We start from the raw sequence: 21,705 nt of genomic DNA, 5'->3' as shown, positions 1-21,705 counted from the left end.
AAATAATGACGACTTTGAGAGTTTTGAAATTAAATTAAGTTAATTAATTAAAAGTGCCGGCGCTGGCAGATTTAAAAATCTCTATAGCGATATCTATGATATACGTATAATAATATATTTGTGTAAAAGTAATAAAAGGTGAAATTAAGTAACATAGTTTTATTAAAACAGCAATAAATAATCAAGTCATCAGGTTTAACAAAATATGAACCCATTTTAATCACATTTTAAGTTTTTGTTTCGGTTCTTTTTATGAGAAAACATAATCAGAAAGTGTCATTTTCCGGAGAGCCACTGTACTTATAAAAACTTTTGTGGCATACAACAAAACTATAAGCTCTAGTCTCGGATAGATCAGCTGATTTTGATTTGAGTTGTGGCATTATTAACAGTTAAATCAGTTTAAAATTTCCATTGTTTGTCTGGAGGGAGCGCAAGCGAAGTCTATAAACCAAACATAAATGCGATTTGCATGGGTGGCGGTCTAATGACGAAGGGGTCCAAGTAGATCACGTTTTTTTTCCAGAGAACTGTTTCACTTTCAATTAATTTGTAGAAAATCGAAATCTACCAGAGAATGTTTATTACATTTGTTAACTTGTATTGAAAGCCATTAAAGCTGTTATATGCATACATAAATGACCAATAAAGTTTTTATTTAAAAATGTAGAAATAATATTGAAAATGAAAAAGTTTATGCAATTGATTTTAGCATATCGACGTCAAATTTGGAACATACTTTTAGCGTTTCTTTTAAACATTGATTAAAACATATCGAATAGATACCATTTTAAAATGTTTATAACTTTCAATGTGCAAAGCTTAGATTTCTTTGGTACCAAAATAAAAAATTATAGAACCAACATTCATTACGCGTAAGAAAATTGGAATCATTGACCGCGCGAAAAATTCATATTTAGTTCTATTGTCTTATAATTAAGTACAACTTTTGAGCCCGACAAGCAAGAACAATACTTAGTGTTAACATCTACAAAATCATTGCTTACAAACCCCCCATTTTTGGGAAGTTTTGACCCCCAGAAATAGTGGATCTGCCACTGCGTTTGCTTGACCGACCATTTGTGGTCACTTAAACTGCCCACTTGGACATCTGTGGGCTTTTGTGTATGCTGTTGGATGGAGAGTCGGTCTGCTCTGCATTAAATGAGCATTAATTGAATTGGCAAAATTACGTTGACAAATGAAATTCGCCCCCCGCCAACGCACATTGGATGTCATAGAGTGCTGCCCACAGCCTGCCGATTTAGCACCCACTTTCGAGAATTTTCCATTGCAACATGAGTGGGCCCCATGGGAATTGAGTGCCCAAATCCACTCATAAGTATATATGTACGTATACATATCGTATATCAACAGCCAGACAACAGGTGGATTTCCATTCGCAAGCAGAGACGAGTCCATTTCGGCTTTCTTTGAATTTGAAGCATTTATTTGTATTGAAACACTATCAGTTAAGTATACATAGGTCTAAAGCACAGTTTTCATAAAAACTCCAAAAAAAACCTCATCACAATGAACTAAATTTAAATGATCACATACGAAAAAATAATGAAATCGAAAATCACAACTCCCATACGCCATTTGGAATATGCATCTTCTAAGAACCTGCAGGAGTCTCAAAGGAACTAACTATATAGTTATTATAATAACTCAATTTTGATTATAACTTAAGTCCACTCACTTGACGAGAAACGATCGAATGGTAAAGTTCGAAATGATAATGAAACCAAGGCAATCGCGAATTCTGGCTAAGTTTATGCAAAGTTATAAATATTTCGTTTTTGGTAAGCACATCTAGAGGGTTTTGAGGCTAAGCAAACAAATTGGAAAAGCGATATCTGCTATATAGAGTGTGTGTGTTTGCATATCCGTATAAATATGGTAATATAGTAAGGAACCAGTTCACTTCTCGGGAATGGGTCGCAGGGTGGCCAAGTCCAACTTGTTGCTCGGCGGCACCAGTGCCGTCTCCAGTTCGGGGATCTCAAAGTCGGGGATGGGGTCGCGCCAATAGTTGAAGTTGGAGAACTCAGCAGAGGCTTCGTCGTGTTTCACCGGCGGGAACAGTTGATCCACAATGTACGTCATGCTGCAGTATCTGGAAGCAAAAAGGCAGGCTTGATCAGATCATGTATAATATTAGAGCCCATAGCCCAGGGTTATGCTATGATCTTTGTCGATCGACAGCAGCCCGAGGTTATGCTATGCTATATATTGGAATGCCCGAATCAGGATATACGCCCTGGGATATACTGCATTTTTTTTTTATACAGTAAAACTCGCAAAACACGAACTATGGAAAACAAATACTTACCGTTACTTAATCTAAGAATGTTCGGTATTTAAGTAATCATCTAGATATACTCTAGTTACAGATATATGAAACTACCGGATTTAGCTCAGAACTCATGCCACACTCAGCGATCAAAGTCAAAAATAAAAGATTACCATCACAGCGAAAATAAAGGTATATTTTGTTGAGTACTTCATATAATTGTCATCCTTAAAACTAAACATCAAGACCTGCTGGGAGCAGAATACTTTCCAAACATAACTGGTCGGCGAACTTGGAGCTCGCGGACCTGGCACATCAGGCACAGACATATATAGGACACTCCTAACTCTCTCTCTCTCTCTCTCTCTCTTTCTTAGAAAACTTATCACAATTTGTAGGCTGCACAACCATCGGCTTGGGATAGGACTGTGGCTAATTTAGGAATTCAACCACTTGGGGGGCGAGGCCAAGATGACCTCGTTTTTGGTGGAGACGCGGCGGACTCGCATAATGAGACCCATATTGGAGGACTGATCGTCGCCGGAGGCCACGTCCGCCTGGATGCCATCATCGTCGTTGGCAAAATCATCGTTGTAGAGGGCCTCGTCATCGTCATCGTCCTCATCTTCATCGCTGCTCTCCTCACTGTGAATGTGAATCACCTCGTCGTCGTAATCGTCGCTGAACTGCAGCTCATCCTCCGACTCTTCGTCGTCGAAGATGTCCGTCCGGTAATCGAAATCATCCTGGTTGTTTAGCAGCGGAAAGTATTCGTCGACTTCTAGCGACTGATTGATGTAGCCACTGTGTAAATTTGACAACCAAAATGCTTGAATTGGATTTGGCAGGCTTTTCGATCGTTTGATTGATTGATTGAGTGGGGTGCGATTTTTGGGTGGGTAGTACAATGGATAGATACTACACAGATAGGAAGTACACTCAAACAGCATAGAGACACCTAGCGTTACGTGATGAAGTTAATTCGACTTGAGCCAATTAGCGTTTGTTGTTTGGTTTGATTTGGTTTTGTTTTGCGAATTAGTTAACGTTATCGGATGTGGCATGAGTTCAGTAATGAGCAACACCGGAACCATATAGTATACATGGGAGAGACACATGTGCAGTTAGGGCTAAACACTAGGCTAGGGCATCAACGGATCGCTACTTACGAGGACTGGAATGTTTGGGTCAGCTCGTGCTTCAGCTCGCCCTTTGTGTTGATGGTGAAGATGCGCATGATGGGAATGCCAACGGCTCGATACGCCCACACGTCCTGGAAGGGATTACAAATACGGTGGATTGAATAATATAACTCAGACTGTTTGGTATTAAGATATGCCAAACCCTGACTGCATTTCAACTTTTATACTTCAATAAGTGATTGAATCAGGGCTATTGTATCTTAAATTGAGATGCTTTGGCCAGACTTACATTGATGCGATTGCCGTAGCCGGCGTAGAAGGGCTCCTTGTCGGGGAAGAGATCGCGTATGTCCGATAGACAGGCGATCTTGAACTGCTCCGGCTTCTTCTCGATCACCTCACGATGGAAGGCCGAAATGAGGGACGTGGGATTGAGCAGCAGCGGACCCTCCGGCAGCATCACGTTACCCTGCCGGATCGACCGGAGATACTCGCGTGTCACTCGGCTCTGGCCGATGGCACGGGCCGACAGATAGAGCAGCTTGTAGCCATTCTGCTCGATCTTTGAGAAGAGCTGCGCCACCCCCAGCTGCGCCCAGTCCTTGCCCACCATGGGCAAGATGTGGCCCAGCACATCCGACCTGGTGATGGTGCCATCAATGTCCGAGATCACCACCTTGTCGTTGTGCTTCCAGCGGAACAAGTAGCACTTGCATCGCGTCGTTCCCTGATAGGCGGTGGTCACGCTGAACTCGATCTCGTTCATGCCCTCCTTGAGGTTTAGTTTTTTCTATGATGGACAAAGAATCGTTTAATCTTTGGCCAATTATGGAAAGGATTTGATTTCAGAGCTTACAATGGCAGCCGAGCTGAGACGGAGCGACTTCTTGTAGCGCTCCTTGGGCTCGTCGCTCTTGTTGGAGGCCATGGTCAGCTCCTCCAGGTTGTCCACCAACGCCGAGGTGTTCTCCGCGTTCACCAGTGAGTCGCTCTTGCTCAGCGTGGGATCGCTGATGTCGGGCGAAGTGGGCCTTGAGGTTTGGGTGCCCACCGCTGCCTGATCGCCATCTGGAGGAGATTGATTTATAAGTTTGGCTATCACTTAAGGTGCAGTTTTTCCATTTATCTTACCCTTCTCATCCTTGCCCAGTGGCATGCCATGACCGCTGTTCACATGGTTGGGCGCAGCGTCCTGCGATCGCCGCCAGCTCCACCAGTAGCGCTTGGTCTGGCCCACATTGTCCGCCTGGGCGGCCGCCTCTTGCTTGTCGTCGCCGGACAAGCACTTGTCCTCCACCGTCTGCGACATTAGCTGCTCAATGGCATCCTGATCGGAGAGGAATATCAGATATCGTCTAGTTAGAGCAGAAAGCAAGCAGGGCGGTCTACACAAAAGGCTTGGCGCTTTGGGGCCAACTTACATGGGTTAGTGGCTTCTGGAAGGTGATCATTGTCATGACAATGGGACATGCAGCCATCCAGGTGTAGTATTTGCCATTCAGCCGTACGACTAGGTTAGGCGATGAGAAAATGCTGGGGCTTTTGCACACCTGCGCGCATGGTACGAATGAGGGCGTGGCATGGGAAGAGACTGGTTAACAAGGCGGGATGCAGTGCGTGGGGTGGCGCAGTGAATAGTGCATGGAACTTAAACACACACACAGAACATAGCACCAATGGCGGCCATTTGCGGGATAATACTCACGTCTGGATAGTTGACCAGGTGACGGTCGAACTCCTCGTCCGAGGGTGCTGCTCCCTGCTCCGACATTCCGCACATGGACATGGCCACAAAGTCCAAATATCTGTGAGCGATATGAAGGCTATAGGATATTGTATTGTAATCTTCTCCCAAGTTCAACTCACTTGTTGTCCCGCTGCTGCTTGGTCTCGTCGAAGTCCGAGTCAAGACTCTTCTGACCCTCCTCCAGCGAGCTGGGCGAGTGGGGCAGGCTGGTTCCATTGCCACTCTCACCATCCTCCTCCGGCGGCGCGGAAGTCTCCTTGGACTTGGGCGTGGGGAAGTACAGGGCCGCCATCTCGGGATCCATGCTGCCGGCGTCCAGATCGGATAGATATATGTCGCCCACCTCGGTAACGCCCTTCTCCTTGCGCAACCGATTGGCCCGCTTCATGAAGCTGAACATGTGGCCTAGCATCGATTGGTGCTCGCTCTGCTGCACCTGGTCGGCGCTCATAGCCTCGTTCTTGGCCTGCTCCGGCGTTGGCAGCTCGCCCCACTTCCACGAGGCGGCGATCTCGTCCTCATCCATACACGTATGACGCATTGTCGTCTCCAGCTCACTGTCGCTCTGGATGGGCGTCGAGGGTCGTCCGCCGGCACGACCAGATCCGCCAACACCACCACCCACAGGAGTGGTGATTTCCGTGTCGCTGAAGAAGTGAATGTCCAAATCCAGACGCTGATTCACTGTGGGAGTGTGCGGGATCTCGCTTAGCGGGCTATCGTTGTCAGAGCGGGCGGTGACCAGAGGAGCCGACGGTTGTTCATCATTTGACGAGGAGTTGTTGTTGTTGTTGTTGGTGGAACTGGATATGGGTGGATCGCCCTCATCAATGTTGCTGACCAACAAGGAGGCCGTCTCCGCCGAGAGTAAATCACCACCGCCAGCACTGCCCACGGAGCTGCTGGAGGAGGTCTTGCGCTGGGCATTCTTCTTCATCTGCGACTTCTTGCGCCGCTTCTTGGTCTTGCTCTTGGACACCTCCTTGGTGGCTTCGCTAGTGGTGACCGGAGTGAGGGTAAGGTCCGGCTTGGGCTGCTCCTCCTCCTTTACCTTCTGCACATCCTTATCTGTTTCAGCTTCGTTGGAAGCTTTGCTTTGGTTCTCCAGCTCCGACTCCGTCGATTTCTTTTCGCCCTGGAACAGCTCCTCATGCTCGGCCCACTCCTGGCGAATCTTCTGGGTGGTGAATTCCTTAAGCTTCTCGCTCAGATTGCGACGCTCCAGCGTGTTGTCTGTGTGCCTGTTAGGATTACAAAATGCGTTTGCTTAGACATGTCCCCGGATTGCTTGGGTATGGATAGGCATTGTGTACCTGCGCTGCGAGTAATCCGAGACCTGGTTCTCGAACTTGCTGCCCTCGACGGCGGCTTGCTTGGGCTCCTCCTTGGAGAAGTCAATGGAGTTGCGTCGCGGCAATGGCAGGGGCAGGAGCAAATCCTCGCTAGCGTTTCTAAAATGATTTCGCAAGTGACAGGATGAGTTGGGTGTTGGTGGAGAAGCAAGCACATCTCACTTACTTGTCGGCCGCCACACCACTGATGTCCTCCATGGTGTCGTTGCCCTTGTCTCGCGACTGCAGGAAGCTGTTGGGAATGGGCGATGTGGCCAGGTTGGCTGGCAGCTCCTCGTCCTCATCCTCCAGGCATTCCTCCACGAAGAAGGCCTCGCCGGAGTCGCCCAGCTTCATTTGTATGTCCACGGGGGCGCCATTTATCTCAATGTCCACCTAGTTGAGTGAAAATAAAAATAAATAAATAAGTAATTCAAATATATTTCTTATAGATAGCTGTGTAATATTGTAAGAAAATATAAAATTGCAAAAATAATGAAATGTTGACATAGTACTGTATACTGTACACTGTATATATATTATTTATTCTTTCTGTATTTAATATGATTGCTTGCATATCTATAAGAATGATAAGCACTCTGGCAATATCTCGTTCACAAGATACGTGTACTCTTGATATATATAATACCTAAGGTCCAAGTTCGTCAGGTTTAAAGTTTATTAGTTACAACAGGCAAAGTCCCTCGATTAATTTTTTCACATTAGGCAAATTCCCTTAAGTATAGATACGAATGAGATCACCAATTTTTGCTTTGATTTAATAATAAAAAAAAACTCTTCCGAAACTAGACAAATTATTGCATTACCATATAGTTCATAGAATTATATCTAAGCTTTGTCCTGCTAGATTTGATTTTACAGGACTAATGGTTACACTTACCACCTTCTCCCGACTCCTTAGCACTCCCAGCTTGCCAAAGCGAACGTGAAAGGGCGAACATTGGAACTCGCCATCCCGCTGCTCCACCACGATCACATCGATGGCTCCCGTGAGGGTGGCCGCATTTATGTCGTTGTAGAAGTCGCGGAAGTTGCTGAAGACGCGCGCCAGGCTGTTCATCTTCGATCTGCTTCGGTTGTTGGTCTTCCCGGAAAATGGGTTTCCTTACTGCTGGGGATTTCTCTCCTTGATCTCCCCGAAAACTGCTTGTCTAATCTCAAAGCTCCGACTTTGTGTGTTTGCCTATGCCGTGTGTGGTTATATGGCAGCCATAATTATTGGCAGGCGTTCAAATGCGCCGCTTATTGACGAAGAATATCGGCACTGCGACTTTGGACCCGCCTCTGAGATACGGCAGCTGTAAAGGGCAAAGCGGAAACGGTGGTGAGTAATTTGTATAGGCCATCATTTTCTCGACGTTTATTTCGGCTTGGCAACGGCGAGCGTCTGCAGAAAATAGATAAATTGCATCAGAGGAGAGGACATCCCGTGCTTGGAAGCCCCAACAATGCACCTAAATTGTATTTTTAACCTTTTCGTCTCTCTGTCACTCTACTCTGGGTGCTCAAAGTCAAGGTGAGTTGCTATAGAGCAGAGACAAAGCCGACTAGCAATGTGTTGCTGACCGCCGGCAACATCCCCGCAGCAACAGCAATGTCACCGCGGCAACACGGTACATTTGCGTTGAAATGTTGCCAGTCGGCGGACGTGACGTTGAAAATACAACCACAGAATGAAAATTATAAACAAAGCAGCTACCTACATATAATGTATTCAACACTTGGGGTCACAACCATAGCAACCAACTGAAAAATAAAAGGAACTTTCAATACAAAATAAAGCATAAAGGGTTGGTGATCGGGCCAACGATAATCGTTAGGAATGATTTTTGTTTGATGAAATTTAATACCATAATTTGAAAATAGCTTTTTATATGAAACCTATTTCCTGCCACAAAGTTATGGTTTTTATGAATAGCCATTTGGGCCATGTTTAAAAGAATTGCATTATTATGTTGGCCAATGTTGTAAATGTGCGATGCCATTTAAATGTAATTCATTTCATTTTCCCTGCGCTCGGTTAAGTTTATTTACCACAAGTTCAAGGCAAGATAAACCGTTGAAAGGCAGGGTAAATATAATTATACGGGCTGTCGGCCCCGATGAAGGCATTTTCGAATGCTTATCTGGGATAAAAACTATTTACGAGTGTCACCGATGAATTGGGGCGATAAACCTAGTCGAACGCTGCTTATCAAAGACTGTTACCGATGCCAGTGGCGTGTTCTACTGTTCGCAAATGATAAAACACAGAATAAATAAACCCGAAGAATACAAACACATTGGCGTTCAGTAAGTATGAATTAATCATGGGCACTGCCGAAAGACATCACGCGATATCGAGTGGAACGCAGGCTTTACAACTTGAACTACACACGAACAAGTCAGTTAATAACTAGCCATAGAGTTCAATGTCCAACATTGCACAATAATTAAGCGAATTTAACAAACAATAATTGCTAGATTTTTGGATTTTGGAAGCCGTGCCAACGGTCGACGATATCGCACTTCACATACCCGACAATCTGACGAGATTATTATATTTACCTTGGCTGGGAATTCGAAAGAATTTGTAGATAAAGCGTGAATTGATCTGCATAGGCAAAAACAAATAGATTATTTGTTGAATTTAATTTTGATTTTATCAATTGCCATACATTAAACAACTTCAAATCTAACAAAATTCTCAAATATTTAGATACTTGCTGTTCAAAATTTTTAATAAGTGTAAAACTTCATTTGTTTATTTGTGCAAATATTAAACAAAAAATTGTCTCTTTCTATTTGTAACAGTTCTGTTTTGTTAATTTACTTGAAATCAATAGTCCCTAAGCACAAATTAATCTAATCAATACTTGTTCATTATTTATTTTTTTTGTCAATTAAAATCCGCTGAAATAATAAAGATAACAAATAATACAATGTTATATTGAAAAAATAGATTATTCATCACGCTTGTTTGTTAAGATAGTTTGACTGTTTATTGTAATGATGTTATGTTTAAATTGTTTTGTTGGTCAATTTTGATACGAAAAAAAAACACATTTTCCATTTTGATATTATTTTTGGAAATGTAACATAGAGTTCATTATTTGTAGAACTTCAATTAGAATATTATTTAAGAAGCAAAATTGATTGCAAACTATTTTAGTAATGAGACTAAAAAGACACATATTTTTCTCTCCGTGTAGTAAAGGAGGGTGCTCAATCGGGAGTCCTACAAATGCACGCAGCAAACGAACAGCAGACATCACGCCATCTGTCACGCGTTGCGGCCCCACTTCACTTTCACCTGCGAAGCTGTGGAGCCATGTTAAGCGTGAATCGTGGAGCAGAAGCGGGTAGCAAAACAACATTCGATGAAACACATGGAAATCGGACGATGGTAACAAGAGTAACTGCGGTAAGTCACAGCGGTAACTAACAAAGAAACCCCAGAATGGGGCCAACTTCAAGAGAAGCTAAGTACGTACCATGTATCCAGACAAAGACACAAAGGGAACTCGGGTTTCCACACAAATAACAACTCTGAGATAACGCTTCACATATGTACAACTAAAATATTGATATTTCGGACGATTTCAGACAAAAGATAAATGTCATTTTTTCTACGAGAGTGGACAATAAAAATATAAAAATTAATAAGGAATCTTTTAACTAACAAGTTTAAATTAAACTTTGACTTTTCTCTGACCAGACAGTGTATAGCACGCAAACTTTGTTCCCGCACCAAATCGAAAATTAAATCGAGGCAGATTGGTTCAATTTCGCGTTGAGTTTAGTTTTAATATGCATTTTAATGGGTCTGGGTCTGCGACTGTTTGCTGTTTTGTGTTGAGTCACGATCAAAGTCCAGGGAATCGGGGAATGCGAGCGAATAAAAAGAGGCGACCGAACAAACAAACAAACAAACACGGGCACAAAGTCTAACCAAAGATCTTGCCAAGAAATACGTCTGCAGGCGTACGTTCGTTCTCGACTGATCATCTCTAGTATAATGGAAATTTTCAAAAAATTCATTGGTTTTCGGTATGTAATCCACTATACCTCTGGCACTATATTCGCCGCACAGCTGTATAAAATTGTTGCCCTTGAAAACACTAGCGAAACTATGGCGAATCACTCTGCTTTCCGTGTTATTTTCAGGGTTTTTTTTCACAATATTTTTAAAGAGTTCTTGTGTGTTTCTTCGGTCTTTTAGATTATTCACTGTTCGGATTCTTCCGTATACTTGTTGCTCCGTCGAATCTTTTTTGAAGACTGAGCGTTGGAGCAGTGCGGCTAATCGAATTAGGCAGGTGCCCGAGTGAGTGAGAGAACGCTGAGAGAGAGAGAGAGTGCGAAAGCTTCGCCACAAACCTGTAAAACCGGAAAGTCATGTAACTTTTGTTGCCATGTCATATCTATGTACTAAACAGCGGAGGTAAGAATAATAGGAAATTGTTTGGTAGCCAGCCAAAAAAGTTGATCAATTTTTAAGAGTGTGCCGAACATTAGGTATTTGTTTAAAGACAAACTTGACTGAAATTATTCTCATTTCAACTAAATTATAGAATGGAGAAATATTATTTTTTAAACTTTGGAAACACTACTATAAATTTGATCATAACTGTATATAAGCATGTGTTTGAGTTTTGCCCACCATTTAGTCTCTCTCTCCCTCTCTTTTGGCGAGACTTAATAACTGTGCTTATCAGCTGCTCGCACGCCAAACAGCAGCTGTTTATGTGCAATCGAAAGCTCCATACATACATGTAATAAATAAAATAATTGTAAGTGTTCTCATATGATCTGATCCGAGTCCGGGACCCCAGAAAAAGCGTCATTTTGCGATGGTGCGATTTCTACGTCACTGGAAATGTTTTCGGGATAACAAGATGAATTTTTTGATACAGGAAGTGTCTAGAGTATACTAATGAGTCCTCAAATGATCCATGGTCAAAATATGCTCGACGGCAATATAAGCAAATGGTGGGAAGACAATAAAACCGCTAAGAGAAAAACAGCCAAACAATTCGTCACAATTTGGGACTGTGGAATATTTTTTGAATGCCAATGGGTGCCAACAAAAGATAACGACGTGTACGAAAGACTTATAGTTCGTATTTATGAATCAAATTTAGTACTGATCAAATAAACAAAACTTACCAATTCAAACAACAATAATAACCAAAAAGAAAACAAATAAACAAAATCAATTACGATTTAAATAATTTAAATGTATTTGCATAGTTTAAGTGATAAAACTAAAGAAATATAGTTATACGTATGTATGTACATCGAACAAATTGTACCAAAAATATATAGTATGAATGCCTCATCATTTCCTCCCGTCCATCTGAACGAATATATATGTATGTATATAATAAATAGGTTACCGTGAAGAGTACAAATAACTAAATAGTTGGCAAAGGCAGACGACATATGTTTGTATATGGGATTGTAGCATGATATGTGGTAAATATAACTAGGCTCTAAAACAAAACATATTCAGATAGCAGATAGATAATAGCAATTACTAAGAACAACACCTCGTTTCAATGGTTTTATTGGACCCCAACAATAAGCAGGCAAACTCTAGCTCTGGTACAGAAGCCCAATTACTTGGGACTGGTCGTGGACTTGCGCCGGGCATCCGTTATGGCACCCCACAGTTCGATGATAAAGTCATCCGTGAAGCCGAAGGACTCCAGGTCCGAGTTGTCGATGGCCTCGGCGAAGTCCATCGAGTTGGACTTTTGGTCGCCCAAATCCCAGATCTGCGACGCCAGCTCCGTGTCGTTGATGCCCATGAAGGACTCGAGCAGGTTGTTGATGGCCTCGATCCCGGCCACTGTCGCCTCATCGAACTTCGGCTCGATCTCTGCATTTCCATTGGCCTTGAACCGCAGCGTCTCCTTGCCGCTGCCGTAGTTGCGTCCACCGGCCAATCCGCTGCCCGACGCCCTCGACTGGCTGCGCGGTCCGATGCCCTGAAAGCCGCTCTTCACCGGCTCCACCAGGCGCAGGGTGAACGTCTCGCCGGTGGCTATGTCCTTGAGCATGCGCGCCACCTCGTAGTGCCGCTTGCCCACCATGTTCTGACCATTCAGCTTCTCGATGTGATCGCCCACGCAGATGTGCTCTATGCGATCGATGATCGAGTCCTCTTTGATCCGCTTGATAAAGGCATAGCCGGCTCCATTGTCCGTGATCGTCAGGCCCAGGGCATCCTGCGACTTTACAATCTCGATCTCCTTGGGCCGACCCTTGCGGTGGGCAAAGATGAAGTCGTCCAGGCCGATCTGACCGCCCAGCAGACGCGTCATGTCCACCTTGTGCGAGTTGAGGGTGCAGAAGAGGATGTCCTTCTCGGATATATCGAAGCACTCGGCGATCTTCTGATATAGCTCTCGAACGCTGGAAAAGTCGTGGATGAGGCCTGTGGGACTGCCGTGGGCCAGTTGGCAGTGGAAAACCAGTGGTGGCTTTGACTTCTCCGGAGTGCCGTTGTTGTTATTGTTATTGCTGATGTGGCTGCCCTGTGAGGATCCCGAATTCATGGAGGATCGACTACCAAACTGTGAGCCCCCGTCCACAGTGGGTCCCTGCTTGGGTGATTTTCTCGTGAACAGCGGCATAATGGAATGGGATGGTGTCCTTAATTAATCCTTGGGTCGGAAAACTCCCTCTAGTTGTGGAACATGTAGTGCTGCGATCGTCCGTTGCCTGTTACCTTGCTCTTGATCCCGATCTGTGTGCGTAGAAGAAATGGGGATGCTCTTGCAATTAGGCGATTACACTCGTTGTTAGGCGTTGCGTTTTAGTAAGTTTTGTGGCAGTCGTTTCGACTGGGACTTAGTCATAGGTGGGTGAGTTAGTGGCGATTAATTGGGGGGAGGGATGTGTGTGAGTGTGTGTAAGTTAACACTGTAAAGTACAGCCCACAACCAGGCTACGCGTACAGGTTTATCTAATCGGTTTGTCGGTTCGAATCGGTCGTAAATTGCAAACGGAAAGTGCAAATACCAAGGCCAATTATTTGGAGCTATGAATCAGAAATCGATCTGGCCAGATTAGGATTAGAGTCAGTACGATCTCGTACTCTTCGATTACACCTTATCACCGGTCTTTGTTTTAATTTCAAGTCAACTCATCGAATTTCTTTTACTATTTGAGGTTAGACACGTGTCGAAGCTCTTAAACTTTTCAAATAGTTCTTAACTTGGGTCTTAAAACACATAAGCACTCTCACTAATTATTATTTACTAAACATCGTAATCAATTGATTAATTATTACCCTACTAAAGCAGCATAGCATGGACGAGCTGCGGAGAAACACATTGAATTCCAACCAATTTTTGTCACACTGAGGCGACTGCTTTTCACTACTTTTTCCCCGACTTTTTGGTGCTAGCGATAAGATTCAACGCATATGCCCGATAAGACAACTTCACAAGATAAGAGCCTCGGCAAAAGATACGGGTGTAACCGAGGGTTTATCGCAAAGTTTCCACTCTCTGTCAACGTCCGTCCCGAGCAGTCCGTCAATGTGAACTGAACCACTGGCCGAAGTTGGCCACTTGATGGCAGTTAGTTTCCCTTCCTATCTCCAATGCACTTCCGCTGAAGAAAAGCTGTAGTTCATGAACCTACTTACTTCTTTGTTAATTGTACGTACTTAAGAGAAATGACGCTTGATTTTGTTATTATGTCTGGGATTTTGCATTTACTTACTTAAATTTTGAACAACTAAAGCTGAGATGTCTAATAAATAAAATAAACAATAGAAAATGTTTGCCACACGCTTCCTTTGATTTCTTTGCTGGCATAAATCACTTAAGCCCATAACCCAATGAACTTAAATTCTTCAATTCGTCTTGATCAATCAAGAGAGTATGGATCAAACACTGACAAAAATCTTATTACTTATAGAACTCGAGATGCATTACAACATAAGTCATTAATGTTAGACTCCAGAAATATTTCTCAGACTTTAATAATACAACTCCCCACTGCTCATTTTAAAACCTTTTAAATAAATATGAGATATTTATATTGCAAGTATGATAAATCTATTATAATAATTATTATAACTCACTGGTCTACTGAATTAATCTTATCTACAAAATATCAATTTAAAATTGACAATTATTTAGTATTTTAACCTGATTGGTATGGTTATTTCTTTAAAACACCCATTTTAAAATTATTTCAAACGAAATTAAAGGTGCAAGATAAAGCACTTTCAACGTATTTTATTCAGGGCACAGACATAAACTGGTTCTCGCAGCTTTAACTAAAAACAAGTTACATACATCCCAATCGAGTAAGCAACGTGAGACGAGCCCCTTCATTCATAGTACATATCTCCATTCCCGTATATATGTGCAAGCCGCTTCTACAATGTAATATATTCAGAGTGTCATAACAAGCAAAACAACAGAATAGCCAGTGGATAGATAATGCCGACAGTCCCATCAAGGTCGAAATAGTTGAGAGCGCGTGAGTTGCTCACGCCTTAACAAACCAAGAATACTCGTTTATACATATACATAGATTGACATACATCGGCAGATACTAGATGGAACTATATGGCACCGGCTAAACGAACTACGCAGTTGAGGTGGAGCATAGAATTTAATGTGCCCCCAAAGGCGGAAGCCGGCTGAGAAGGCAGGCCCCCTTCGACAAAAAAAAAACCCGAAACCGGTGCGAGCAATGATCTTGCCATCCGAAAAAGTCTGCTTTCAGCCATAAGTTGGTGGCAACTAAATGATATTGTGTACGTAAAAATACGCCCGAATGTTATCGTAAGTTATGACACGAGGGTCATTAGCTGGGGGGCAGTGTTGACTTTTTAGCTGTGTTTTTCGTTCAACAAACTCGTTTTTTCAAATAACTAATCGCGACAAAAACTTCAAGAGTGTCACAACCGTTGGATTCGTTACCCTGGTTTTATAATTGCTTTTCCTTATGTATTATACACTTATATTTTTATTTTTTCTAAGTTTTTTTTTTATTAAATGGAAAAGTGTAAGAAAATTAATTAAACCTTGATCTTCTGATTTGAAGTCTTTATCTGGTGTTTTACAGTAATCTCTAGAGAGACTTCAACGATATATGGGTTTCAAAATAGCTTTGCTCTTTTTATCTGTTTTTTGCTGTACAAGATATTTGCGGCACTCTTTTCTAAAAAGTGTGTAAGTCTTGTTTATTTTGCTTTGTCATTATTTCAAAACCCGAAGATCTAAAACTTTAACTTTTTGTGGCAGACCGTAAATTCTTTTTTAAAACTTTGCTGTTGATGCTAAAAGTTACATATTCACACATTCAAACATAAAATTCAAAAAAATTCTCTAGCATTTAGGGAATTAAAAATAATTTGACTTTGACTTTTAAAAATATTTTTAATACATATTTTTTAAAAACCACTAAAAGGCATCATAATATTATTGCTATACTTTTAGCTAGATTTTATTTATTTGCTAGGCATTTTCACGCTAAAAAAGAAAAAAATATTAAACGTGGGTAGTCAGAGACGTGGAGTCATAACTGCGGTGATATGAGCTCCCTAAGCTGTTTTTCCGATCTCTAATTGCTGCTTGGATAAGACGTAAACAAATTCGCTTCCGCGTTGCCGGCTGATGGTGTTGTTTTGCTTAGCCCACCAGCTTGTTTACTTGGCTGCCATTGGTCGCAATCGGTGGGCTCGACGTTCAGAATGTAGATTATTGTGGGATGGATATGTAAAAGAGCTTTAATTTGCTGTAAACAACAACTGGCGGCAACAACAATTGCACATGGCTATTGTCAAATTACAGAAATTGTGCACTTAAAAATAACAACAGCCAGAGCTTGGGAGTGCAATGTGTAAACAACAAAATGCGCGATTGTTTACCCCAACGGATCGAGAATAGATATACGTAGGGGGTGGGAATATACCAAAAGCACAAGTACTTAAACTTTCAAGCAAACTATTAGTAAGTTTTTGAAGTTGTTGTGCTATGAACTCTGTTAATAATCGCTGTGTTTAATTAACGACTCGTTTTTATTACAGAAAAACAAAGTCATATAAATACAAAATACGTGCCCAAATAGATACGCACACCATTGCACGATTGACACGCGCGTGGCGAATTGGATAGTGATTTTAAATTGGGTCGCCAAGTTTTTATACAGTGAAAAATAGCATAATGTTCTCGAAAACTTTCCAGTAGTTTGTGTATACGAAAACTATATAACACAGAAGCCATATAAACAATTAAATACTATATACATTTAATTAAAATTCAACCAAAAAAAAAAAGGAAAGCTTTAATAATTAAGTCTGAAAAATATAAATATAATCCGTTTAATTCCTAGTTTAATTTCTATACCGAAATCCTTAAACTGTGTTCTTAGGCCTTATATTTAAACCATATAAGTTTCAACTGTTTGGCATTTTTCAGATCATTTAAAATAGCCAAATAATAAGCTTTTCAAAACAGACAGATTTGATTGAATTTGGTTAAAGAATAAATCATGAAACTTATTAAGTTTGCTAATGAAACAAATATTATTGTTATTTATTGGGTTTCTTTTAAAGAAATTAATTTTTTTTTTGCTGCAGCAATCTATATTGCACTTGTTTTTAATCAGTATTCGAACACCCACATTGTTGTTTGTTTGCGCAAGTTTGTATACACCCAAGTACCTACTTAATATTCTTAGCAAATCGTTGAATAAAATAAGGAGAAAGGTGAGCGACAACCCTTAACTTAGGCTGAACTTTGATTTAAATACATTAATTCATTGGCGATTGTACTTAGCCAACATTTGCTTTTTTTTCTACTTTTTGCATGTCTAGGTTCAACTATCATTCCCGAAACTCTAGATTTGAATTGTTGGGAAACCTTGGGAACCCAAAGGTTGGGAAAAATTTTTTTCCAATGTTTAAAGTATCAACATAACCACCAAGTAGTCAATGCCAAAAACAAATTATCTAAAAAGAGAAAAAAAGTAGTTGAACCTTTTTAAGAGACGTCTCTCTTTGTTAAGAGTGTTTAAAAGCTCTCCCAAAGCTTTTCAAAAGTTATCAAACAAGTTTTACTCTTTAAAAGAGAAAAAGAAGAGATCGGCGATCTCGCATTTCGTTGACTAGGTCAATTTTTTCGGCCGAGTGCGAAAATCCAGTGAACACCGTCTGATCTTTTGCTAACGGTGAAACTTAATTCGAAATGTCAACATTTTGTGAGCAAACCATGAAGACAAGCAGAAAATTGAGATTCCATATGAAATGAAAGAAAACGATACACAGAAAATATACAACATACGCTTTACATATTTAAATAAATAACTATTTATTTGAAGATAATATTTATGATTAACTTGATGAGATAAAATATTGAAGCATACATAAATCGTTATTTCCAGAATGTTTTACTATCGACATAGTTTAAATATTTAAAATAATTTTTTCATTTTAACTATTCGAAATGTCAATGAATAGTCAAAAAACCTCTAGTTAATAATTATTAACTAACATAATAAAAAAGCAAATTGGAAAATGTTGTTTTTAGTGTAAAAATGCTAAGAAATAAATAACCAATGACAACGGGCGGTTAGTTTCAGTTACGGACAAACAGAAGTATCAGTTTCCCAATGAAAAGCAGCTCGCATAAACAAATATCAATTTGTCAACGAAGAAATACGTATTTCCACCGATGATTCAGATTCAGATGATCTGTGGGCGAAGCAAAAGCTTTTAAATGTCGCTTCGCCTGGCCGATAATACATATAATTTATGCACTGCTTTTTGTGTCATTTTCTGATCACGTTTTTCTGTCGTTCCTGTATTTTTCACTACATTATTCATAATTTGCTGACATTTTCCATTTGCTATGGTTGGTTTTTTGGCTCGTTTTTTTTTGTTTACCCACTAGGGTCCCGGCACAAAGTCGTTGCTCTATGATTGTGTGATTTAGTGCAATGAACTCGTACTACGTGGAACTGCACTGCAGCCCTGGCTGAAAACATATCGAATGGCCCTTTATGGAGCATATTTTACGATACACTAATGTGGAGCACTCAAAACACCCGGGCACCGACATTAGGGTCTAGTTAGCATAATGCGCACACACCGTTGGGGCGGCAAACCGAAATAACAATGAACACACGCAAAGCCATATACACATGGCGAAAGGAAAACACTGGGGCAGTTTTAAAAACATTTAACCGTTTCACCTCGCTGAACTGCGAGCACGAAAAAGCAAATTAAACAAACGAATTAAGGCCCAAAACCCGTGGCAAAGTTTGTTTTGGGCCAAGTTTACGCAGTCCGACAAAATAAACCCAAATATGAAATTTTATCTCTTAATAACATTTCTCTGAAAATGTTAATCTGAAGGTTGTTTTGTTTTTATTAATGCCTATTTCATCAGTTCACAAATTATGGAGATGGAATCGGAACGGAAACTCGAAATAATTAAAACGGGAAATGCTAAAAAAAAAGTTGTTAAAATGTACCTTTTATGAAAAAATTATCCCATGCTTATTGAAAAACTAAATTGCATAAAATAAAAAAGTTTATATCACTGATAAATTGATTTATTGATGCAAATTTTTTAAAAGATTTATTAGTAATCCAAAGGTTTTTATACTTCTACCATGATAATAAAGGCGGATAACTAGAACATCACGCAGATGGAAAACAAGCATATTCATTCACGCTAATACAAGGTATATCATCCCATACCGATTGGAAAAACGTTATTGCAATGATATTGCATATGTGCGGCTATGAGTGCGCATAAAAAGCGCAAAGTGCGGCCATAAAAAAGCACAGTTAAACTGATTGGCGACTGTTGGCATGACGATGCATCTTCCAGATAAATGGGCTGGCAACCCTGGCATCGAGATCTGTGGATCCAACAATGGAGCCGATTCTTTGACGCCCCTCGTCCCGCTCGAACCATTCCGCTCCAGCTTTTCATAAAGCGCCCGCCCGGTCGCATTGAAATGTCACGCAAGCAATTTACATAAATGGAGTTGCTTCCGCTTGCAGAGCCGAAGAACGGAGAGCGTGGAGTGGACAACAATGAATCGCATCCATGGAGAAAAGTATCTGAGTATCTGACAGCGAGTATCTGCGTAACCGAGCGCTGCTCACGTACGAAAACAACTGTTAGCAAGTGGCGGAGGGCCGGGCAAAAGGCACCAGCCGATAGCCACGAAGCGGAAGCAGACGAAGGAATCGAATCGATCAAACCATTTCCGAGGGGCTCGTGTGCCGCGACTACACAGAGGAAAATATTTACAACTACTGAAGCCGTGTCACGGAAATGCATCAATGAAATTAATACTTTAATAGCTTAAGCCATTCAAAAAGATCTAGGATTGGAGAAGTAGTTTTTCTTAAAAATAAAATAGTTTACAAAAATTTAATTTATAAAATTTGTCCCTTGTTTCTCAGTGTATTGCTTTTAGTACATCTCAATCATTTTTATTCGATTTAAAAATACAATCAACACCCAGATGTGAGAGTTCAACTCAGGTATATTTTTTTAAGGACTTTTTATAATAGATTTTAATTGATAAAAAAAATCTATTGCTTTAACCCACACTTAGAACATCTACTTTTGGGTTTATTTTTTCACTCTGTATAAACTTTAAGTTAGAGCATCTTTGTTGGGTTGCCCACTGACCAACTTCACGGTTAGTTAACACCTTAATTTGCCTACAAATTGCTCAAGTTTTGAATTTCTTTGGTCATGGCTGCGTTTTTCGTTTCCCCCTATTTTTCGGGGGGGCAAGCAGAGAATTTTGTTGAGCAGATGAAAACTGAAAAACGGAAAACTCAATGAGAGTAGACGCACGTGCTGGCTGAATTAACGCCTTAGTCTTGTAAGAGGGAAGACAAACGGCAATGAGTGTAATTAATTACCTCGATGTGCGTGTTGGTTGCGAAAATGAAATGGCGCTTTTATTATCGCCATTTCTGCGAAACATTTTGTATCGTTTACGTTTGAAAAATCAATTCGGCCGTGAAAATTCAACGAAAACGAAAAGCATGACGTTTTGCACCCCCCAAATTCGAGCATCTTTTTATGCGACGACGCAAAGAAGCCGGCACCCCGAAAATCAGATGAATTTGGTGACCTAACCTCAACATAAAAGCGAGAAAACGAGGAAAAGCGACTTGGGGCAGGCTATGGCCATAAAGCATGGAAACGCGGTTTTCAACATGGTGTGTTTTCATTTTCAAGGGTGGGTTTCGGTGTATGAAATCATTTCCGCTTACGCTTTTTCCTCTGTCACAAGTGGGTGTGGTACCGAAACACTTGTCGTGGTATAAAACTAATAATTAAGTGCGCCCCAGCAGCTGCAAAAATCAATAAAAAGCTGGGGGTCAACAGGGAATTATCATGCCGGCTGTCAGGCGGTGTTTCTCTACTGAGGTTTTCACATATTTCATGGTTTAAGAGTTTAGTTGAAATTTAATAGATCTCCTACACGGATAAATAATTAAAATAATCGTGGGGTATTTGCGATTTATCAAATATTTGATTTGATCAATAGCAAAAAAAAATCCTTTGGAAATTGTTTATTTTAAGAACGCTTTCCTTGTTTTACAAGTAACAAAACAATGGAAAAAATCGATGTAATGATTGGACTACATGGGATTTTTATATCCCTTTCTGTCAACATTCTTGCCTGTTGCCAGGCGGAATAAATCCTACTTGATTTTGACCATCTTCCACCCCCCGAAAATCCTGATGACTAAGAACGATTTCGCTTTCCTTGCTGTCGCGAAGCCAAATACAATAGAATAGATGGGAAAACGCGTGCCGCCACCTTTCACTTTATTTGTTTGACGGGTTTAAAAAAATGTATGTTAGGCAAATGAATGGGGAACCGACTGCTGAATGAATGCCTAAGATGGTTAACAATAACCGAAAGATAATGATATGTGCTGTATAGTAGACACCAGACACCAGAGAGAGAGAGAGAGAGCAAGAGAGGAAAGATCCCGATCAGACGAATATAATATCGAAAGTTTGCAAACGGTACGCACCTGCTTGGGTTTTATTAAGATGCTGACGATGATGATGCACTTGCATATACATATATCAATTTGCGGGTAATTTGCTATATGATAGCCCGGTTTTAGGTCTCGCCGATTTCCAGTTGACTTTTGAGATCGTGGGC

The 21,705-nt window shown here is 41.0% G+C and overlaps 2 protein-coding genes across 14 annotated transcripts; both read right to left on the bottom strand.

Annotated features, from left to right (window-relative positions):
- Positions 1 to 1,428: 1,428 nt before the first annotated feature.
- On the bottom strand, positions 1,429 to 21,681 carry LOC108145429 (phosphatidate phosphatase LPIN3). 9 transcript variants are annotated; one of them, XM_041709844.1, is made up of 12 exons: positions 10,585 to 10,805; positions 7,418 to 7,835; positions 6,704 to 6,912; positions 6,499 to 6,636; positions 5,305 to 6,426; positions 5,144 to 5,261; positions 4,860 to 4,988; positions 4,570 to 4,765; positions 4,295 to 4,506; positions 3,728 to 4,228; positions 3,466 to 3,569; positions 1,429 to 2,119 (listed from the first exon to the last, which is right to left on the bottom strand). In XM_041709844.1, the coding sequence occupies exons 2-12, from the start codon at positions 7,595 to 7,597 to the stop codon at positions 1,924 to 1,926; spliced, it is 3,105 nt and encodes a 1,034-aa protein (XP_041565778.1). In that variant the 5' UTR covers positions 7,598 to 7,835; positions 10,585 to 10,805; the 3' UTR covers positions 1,429 to 1,923. The 9 variants fall into 9 exon arrangements, with proteins under 9 accessions (XP_041565778.1, XP_017126335.1, XP_017126336.1 ...); XM_017270846.2 differs by having other exon boundaries at positions 5,144 to 5,243; XM_017270839.2 differs by lacking the exons at positions 1,429 to 2,119; positions 10,585 to 10,805 and adding exons at positions 2,472 to 3,100; positions 21,572 to 21,681.
- LOC108145431 (PDZ domain-containing protein GIPC3) lies at positions 12,070 to 21,684 on the bottom strand. 5 transcript variants are annotated; one of them, XM_017270848.2, is made up of 2 exons: positions 21,572 to 21,684; positions 12,070 to 13,270 (listed from the first exon to the last, which is right to left on the bottom strand). In XM_017270848.2, the coding sequence occupies exon 2, from the start codon at positions 13,155 to 13,157 to the stop codon at positions 12,138 to 12,140; it is 1,020 nt and encodes a 339-aa protein (XP_017126337.1). In that variant the 5' UTR covers positions 13,158 to 13,270; positions 21,572 to 21,684; the 3' UTR covers positions 12,070 to 12,137. The 5 variants fall into 5 exon arrangements, with proteins under 5 accessions (XP_017126337.1, XP_017126340.1, XP_017126341.1 ...); XM_017270851.2 differs by lacking the exon at positions 21,572 to 21,684 and adding an exon at positions 14,177 to 14,295; XM_017270852.2 differs by lacking the exon at positions 21,572 to 21,684 and adding an exon at positions 14,198 to 14,293.
- Positions 21,685 to 21,705: the final 21 nt, after the last annotated feature.

Source organism: Drosophila elegans, unplaced genomic scaffold (genome assembly GCF_018152505.1).
Source record: "Drosophila elegans isolate 14027-0461.03 unplaced genomic scaffold, ASM1815250v1 contig_520, whole genome shotgun sequence".
Taxonomy (NCBI): Eukaryota; Metazoa; Arthropoda; class Insecta; order Diptera; family Drosophilidae; genus Drosophila; species Drosophila elegans.
Note: the sequence above shows the minus strand (reverse complement) of the source record. Positions and strands in the feature narration are given on the sequence as shown.

Excerpts from the sequence above, each read along its gene's own strand:
- LOC108145429 (XM_017270839.2), bottom strand. The coding sequence starts at position 7,597 with ATGAACAGCCTGGCGCGCGTCTTCAGCAACTTCCGCGACTTCTACAAC. Across the intron at positions 6,913-7,417 it reads TAAGGAGTCGGGAGAAGGTG|GTGGACATTGAGATAAATGG; the intron begins GTAAGTGTAACC and ends TCACTCAACTAG. Across the intron at positions 5,262-5,304 it reads AAGCAGCAGCGGGACAACAA|CCTTCATATCGCTCACAGAT; the intron begins GTGAGTTGAACT and ends AATATCCTATAG.
- LOC108145431 (XM_017270848.2), bottom strand. The coding sequence starts at position 13,157 with ATGCCGCTGTTCACGAGAAAATCACCCAAGCAGGGACCCACTGTGGAC.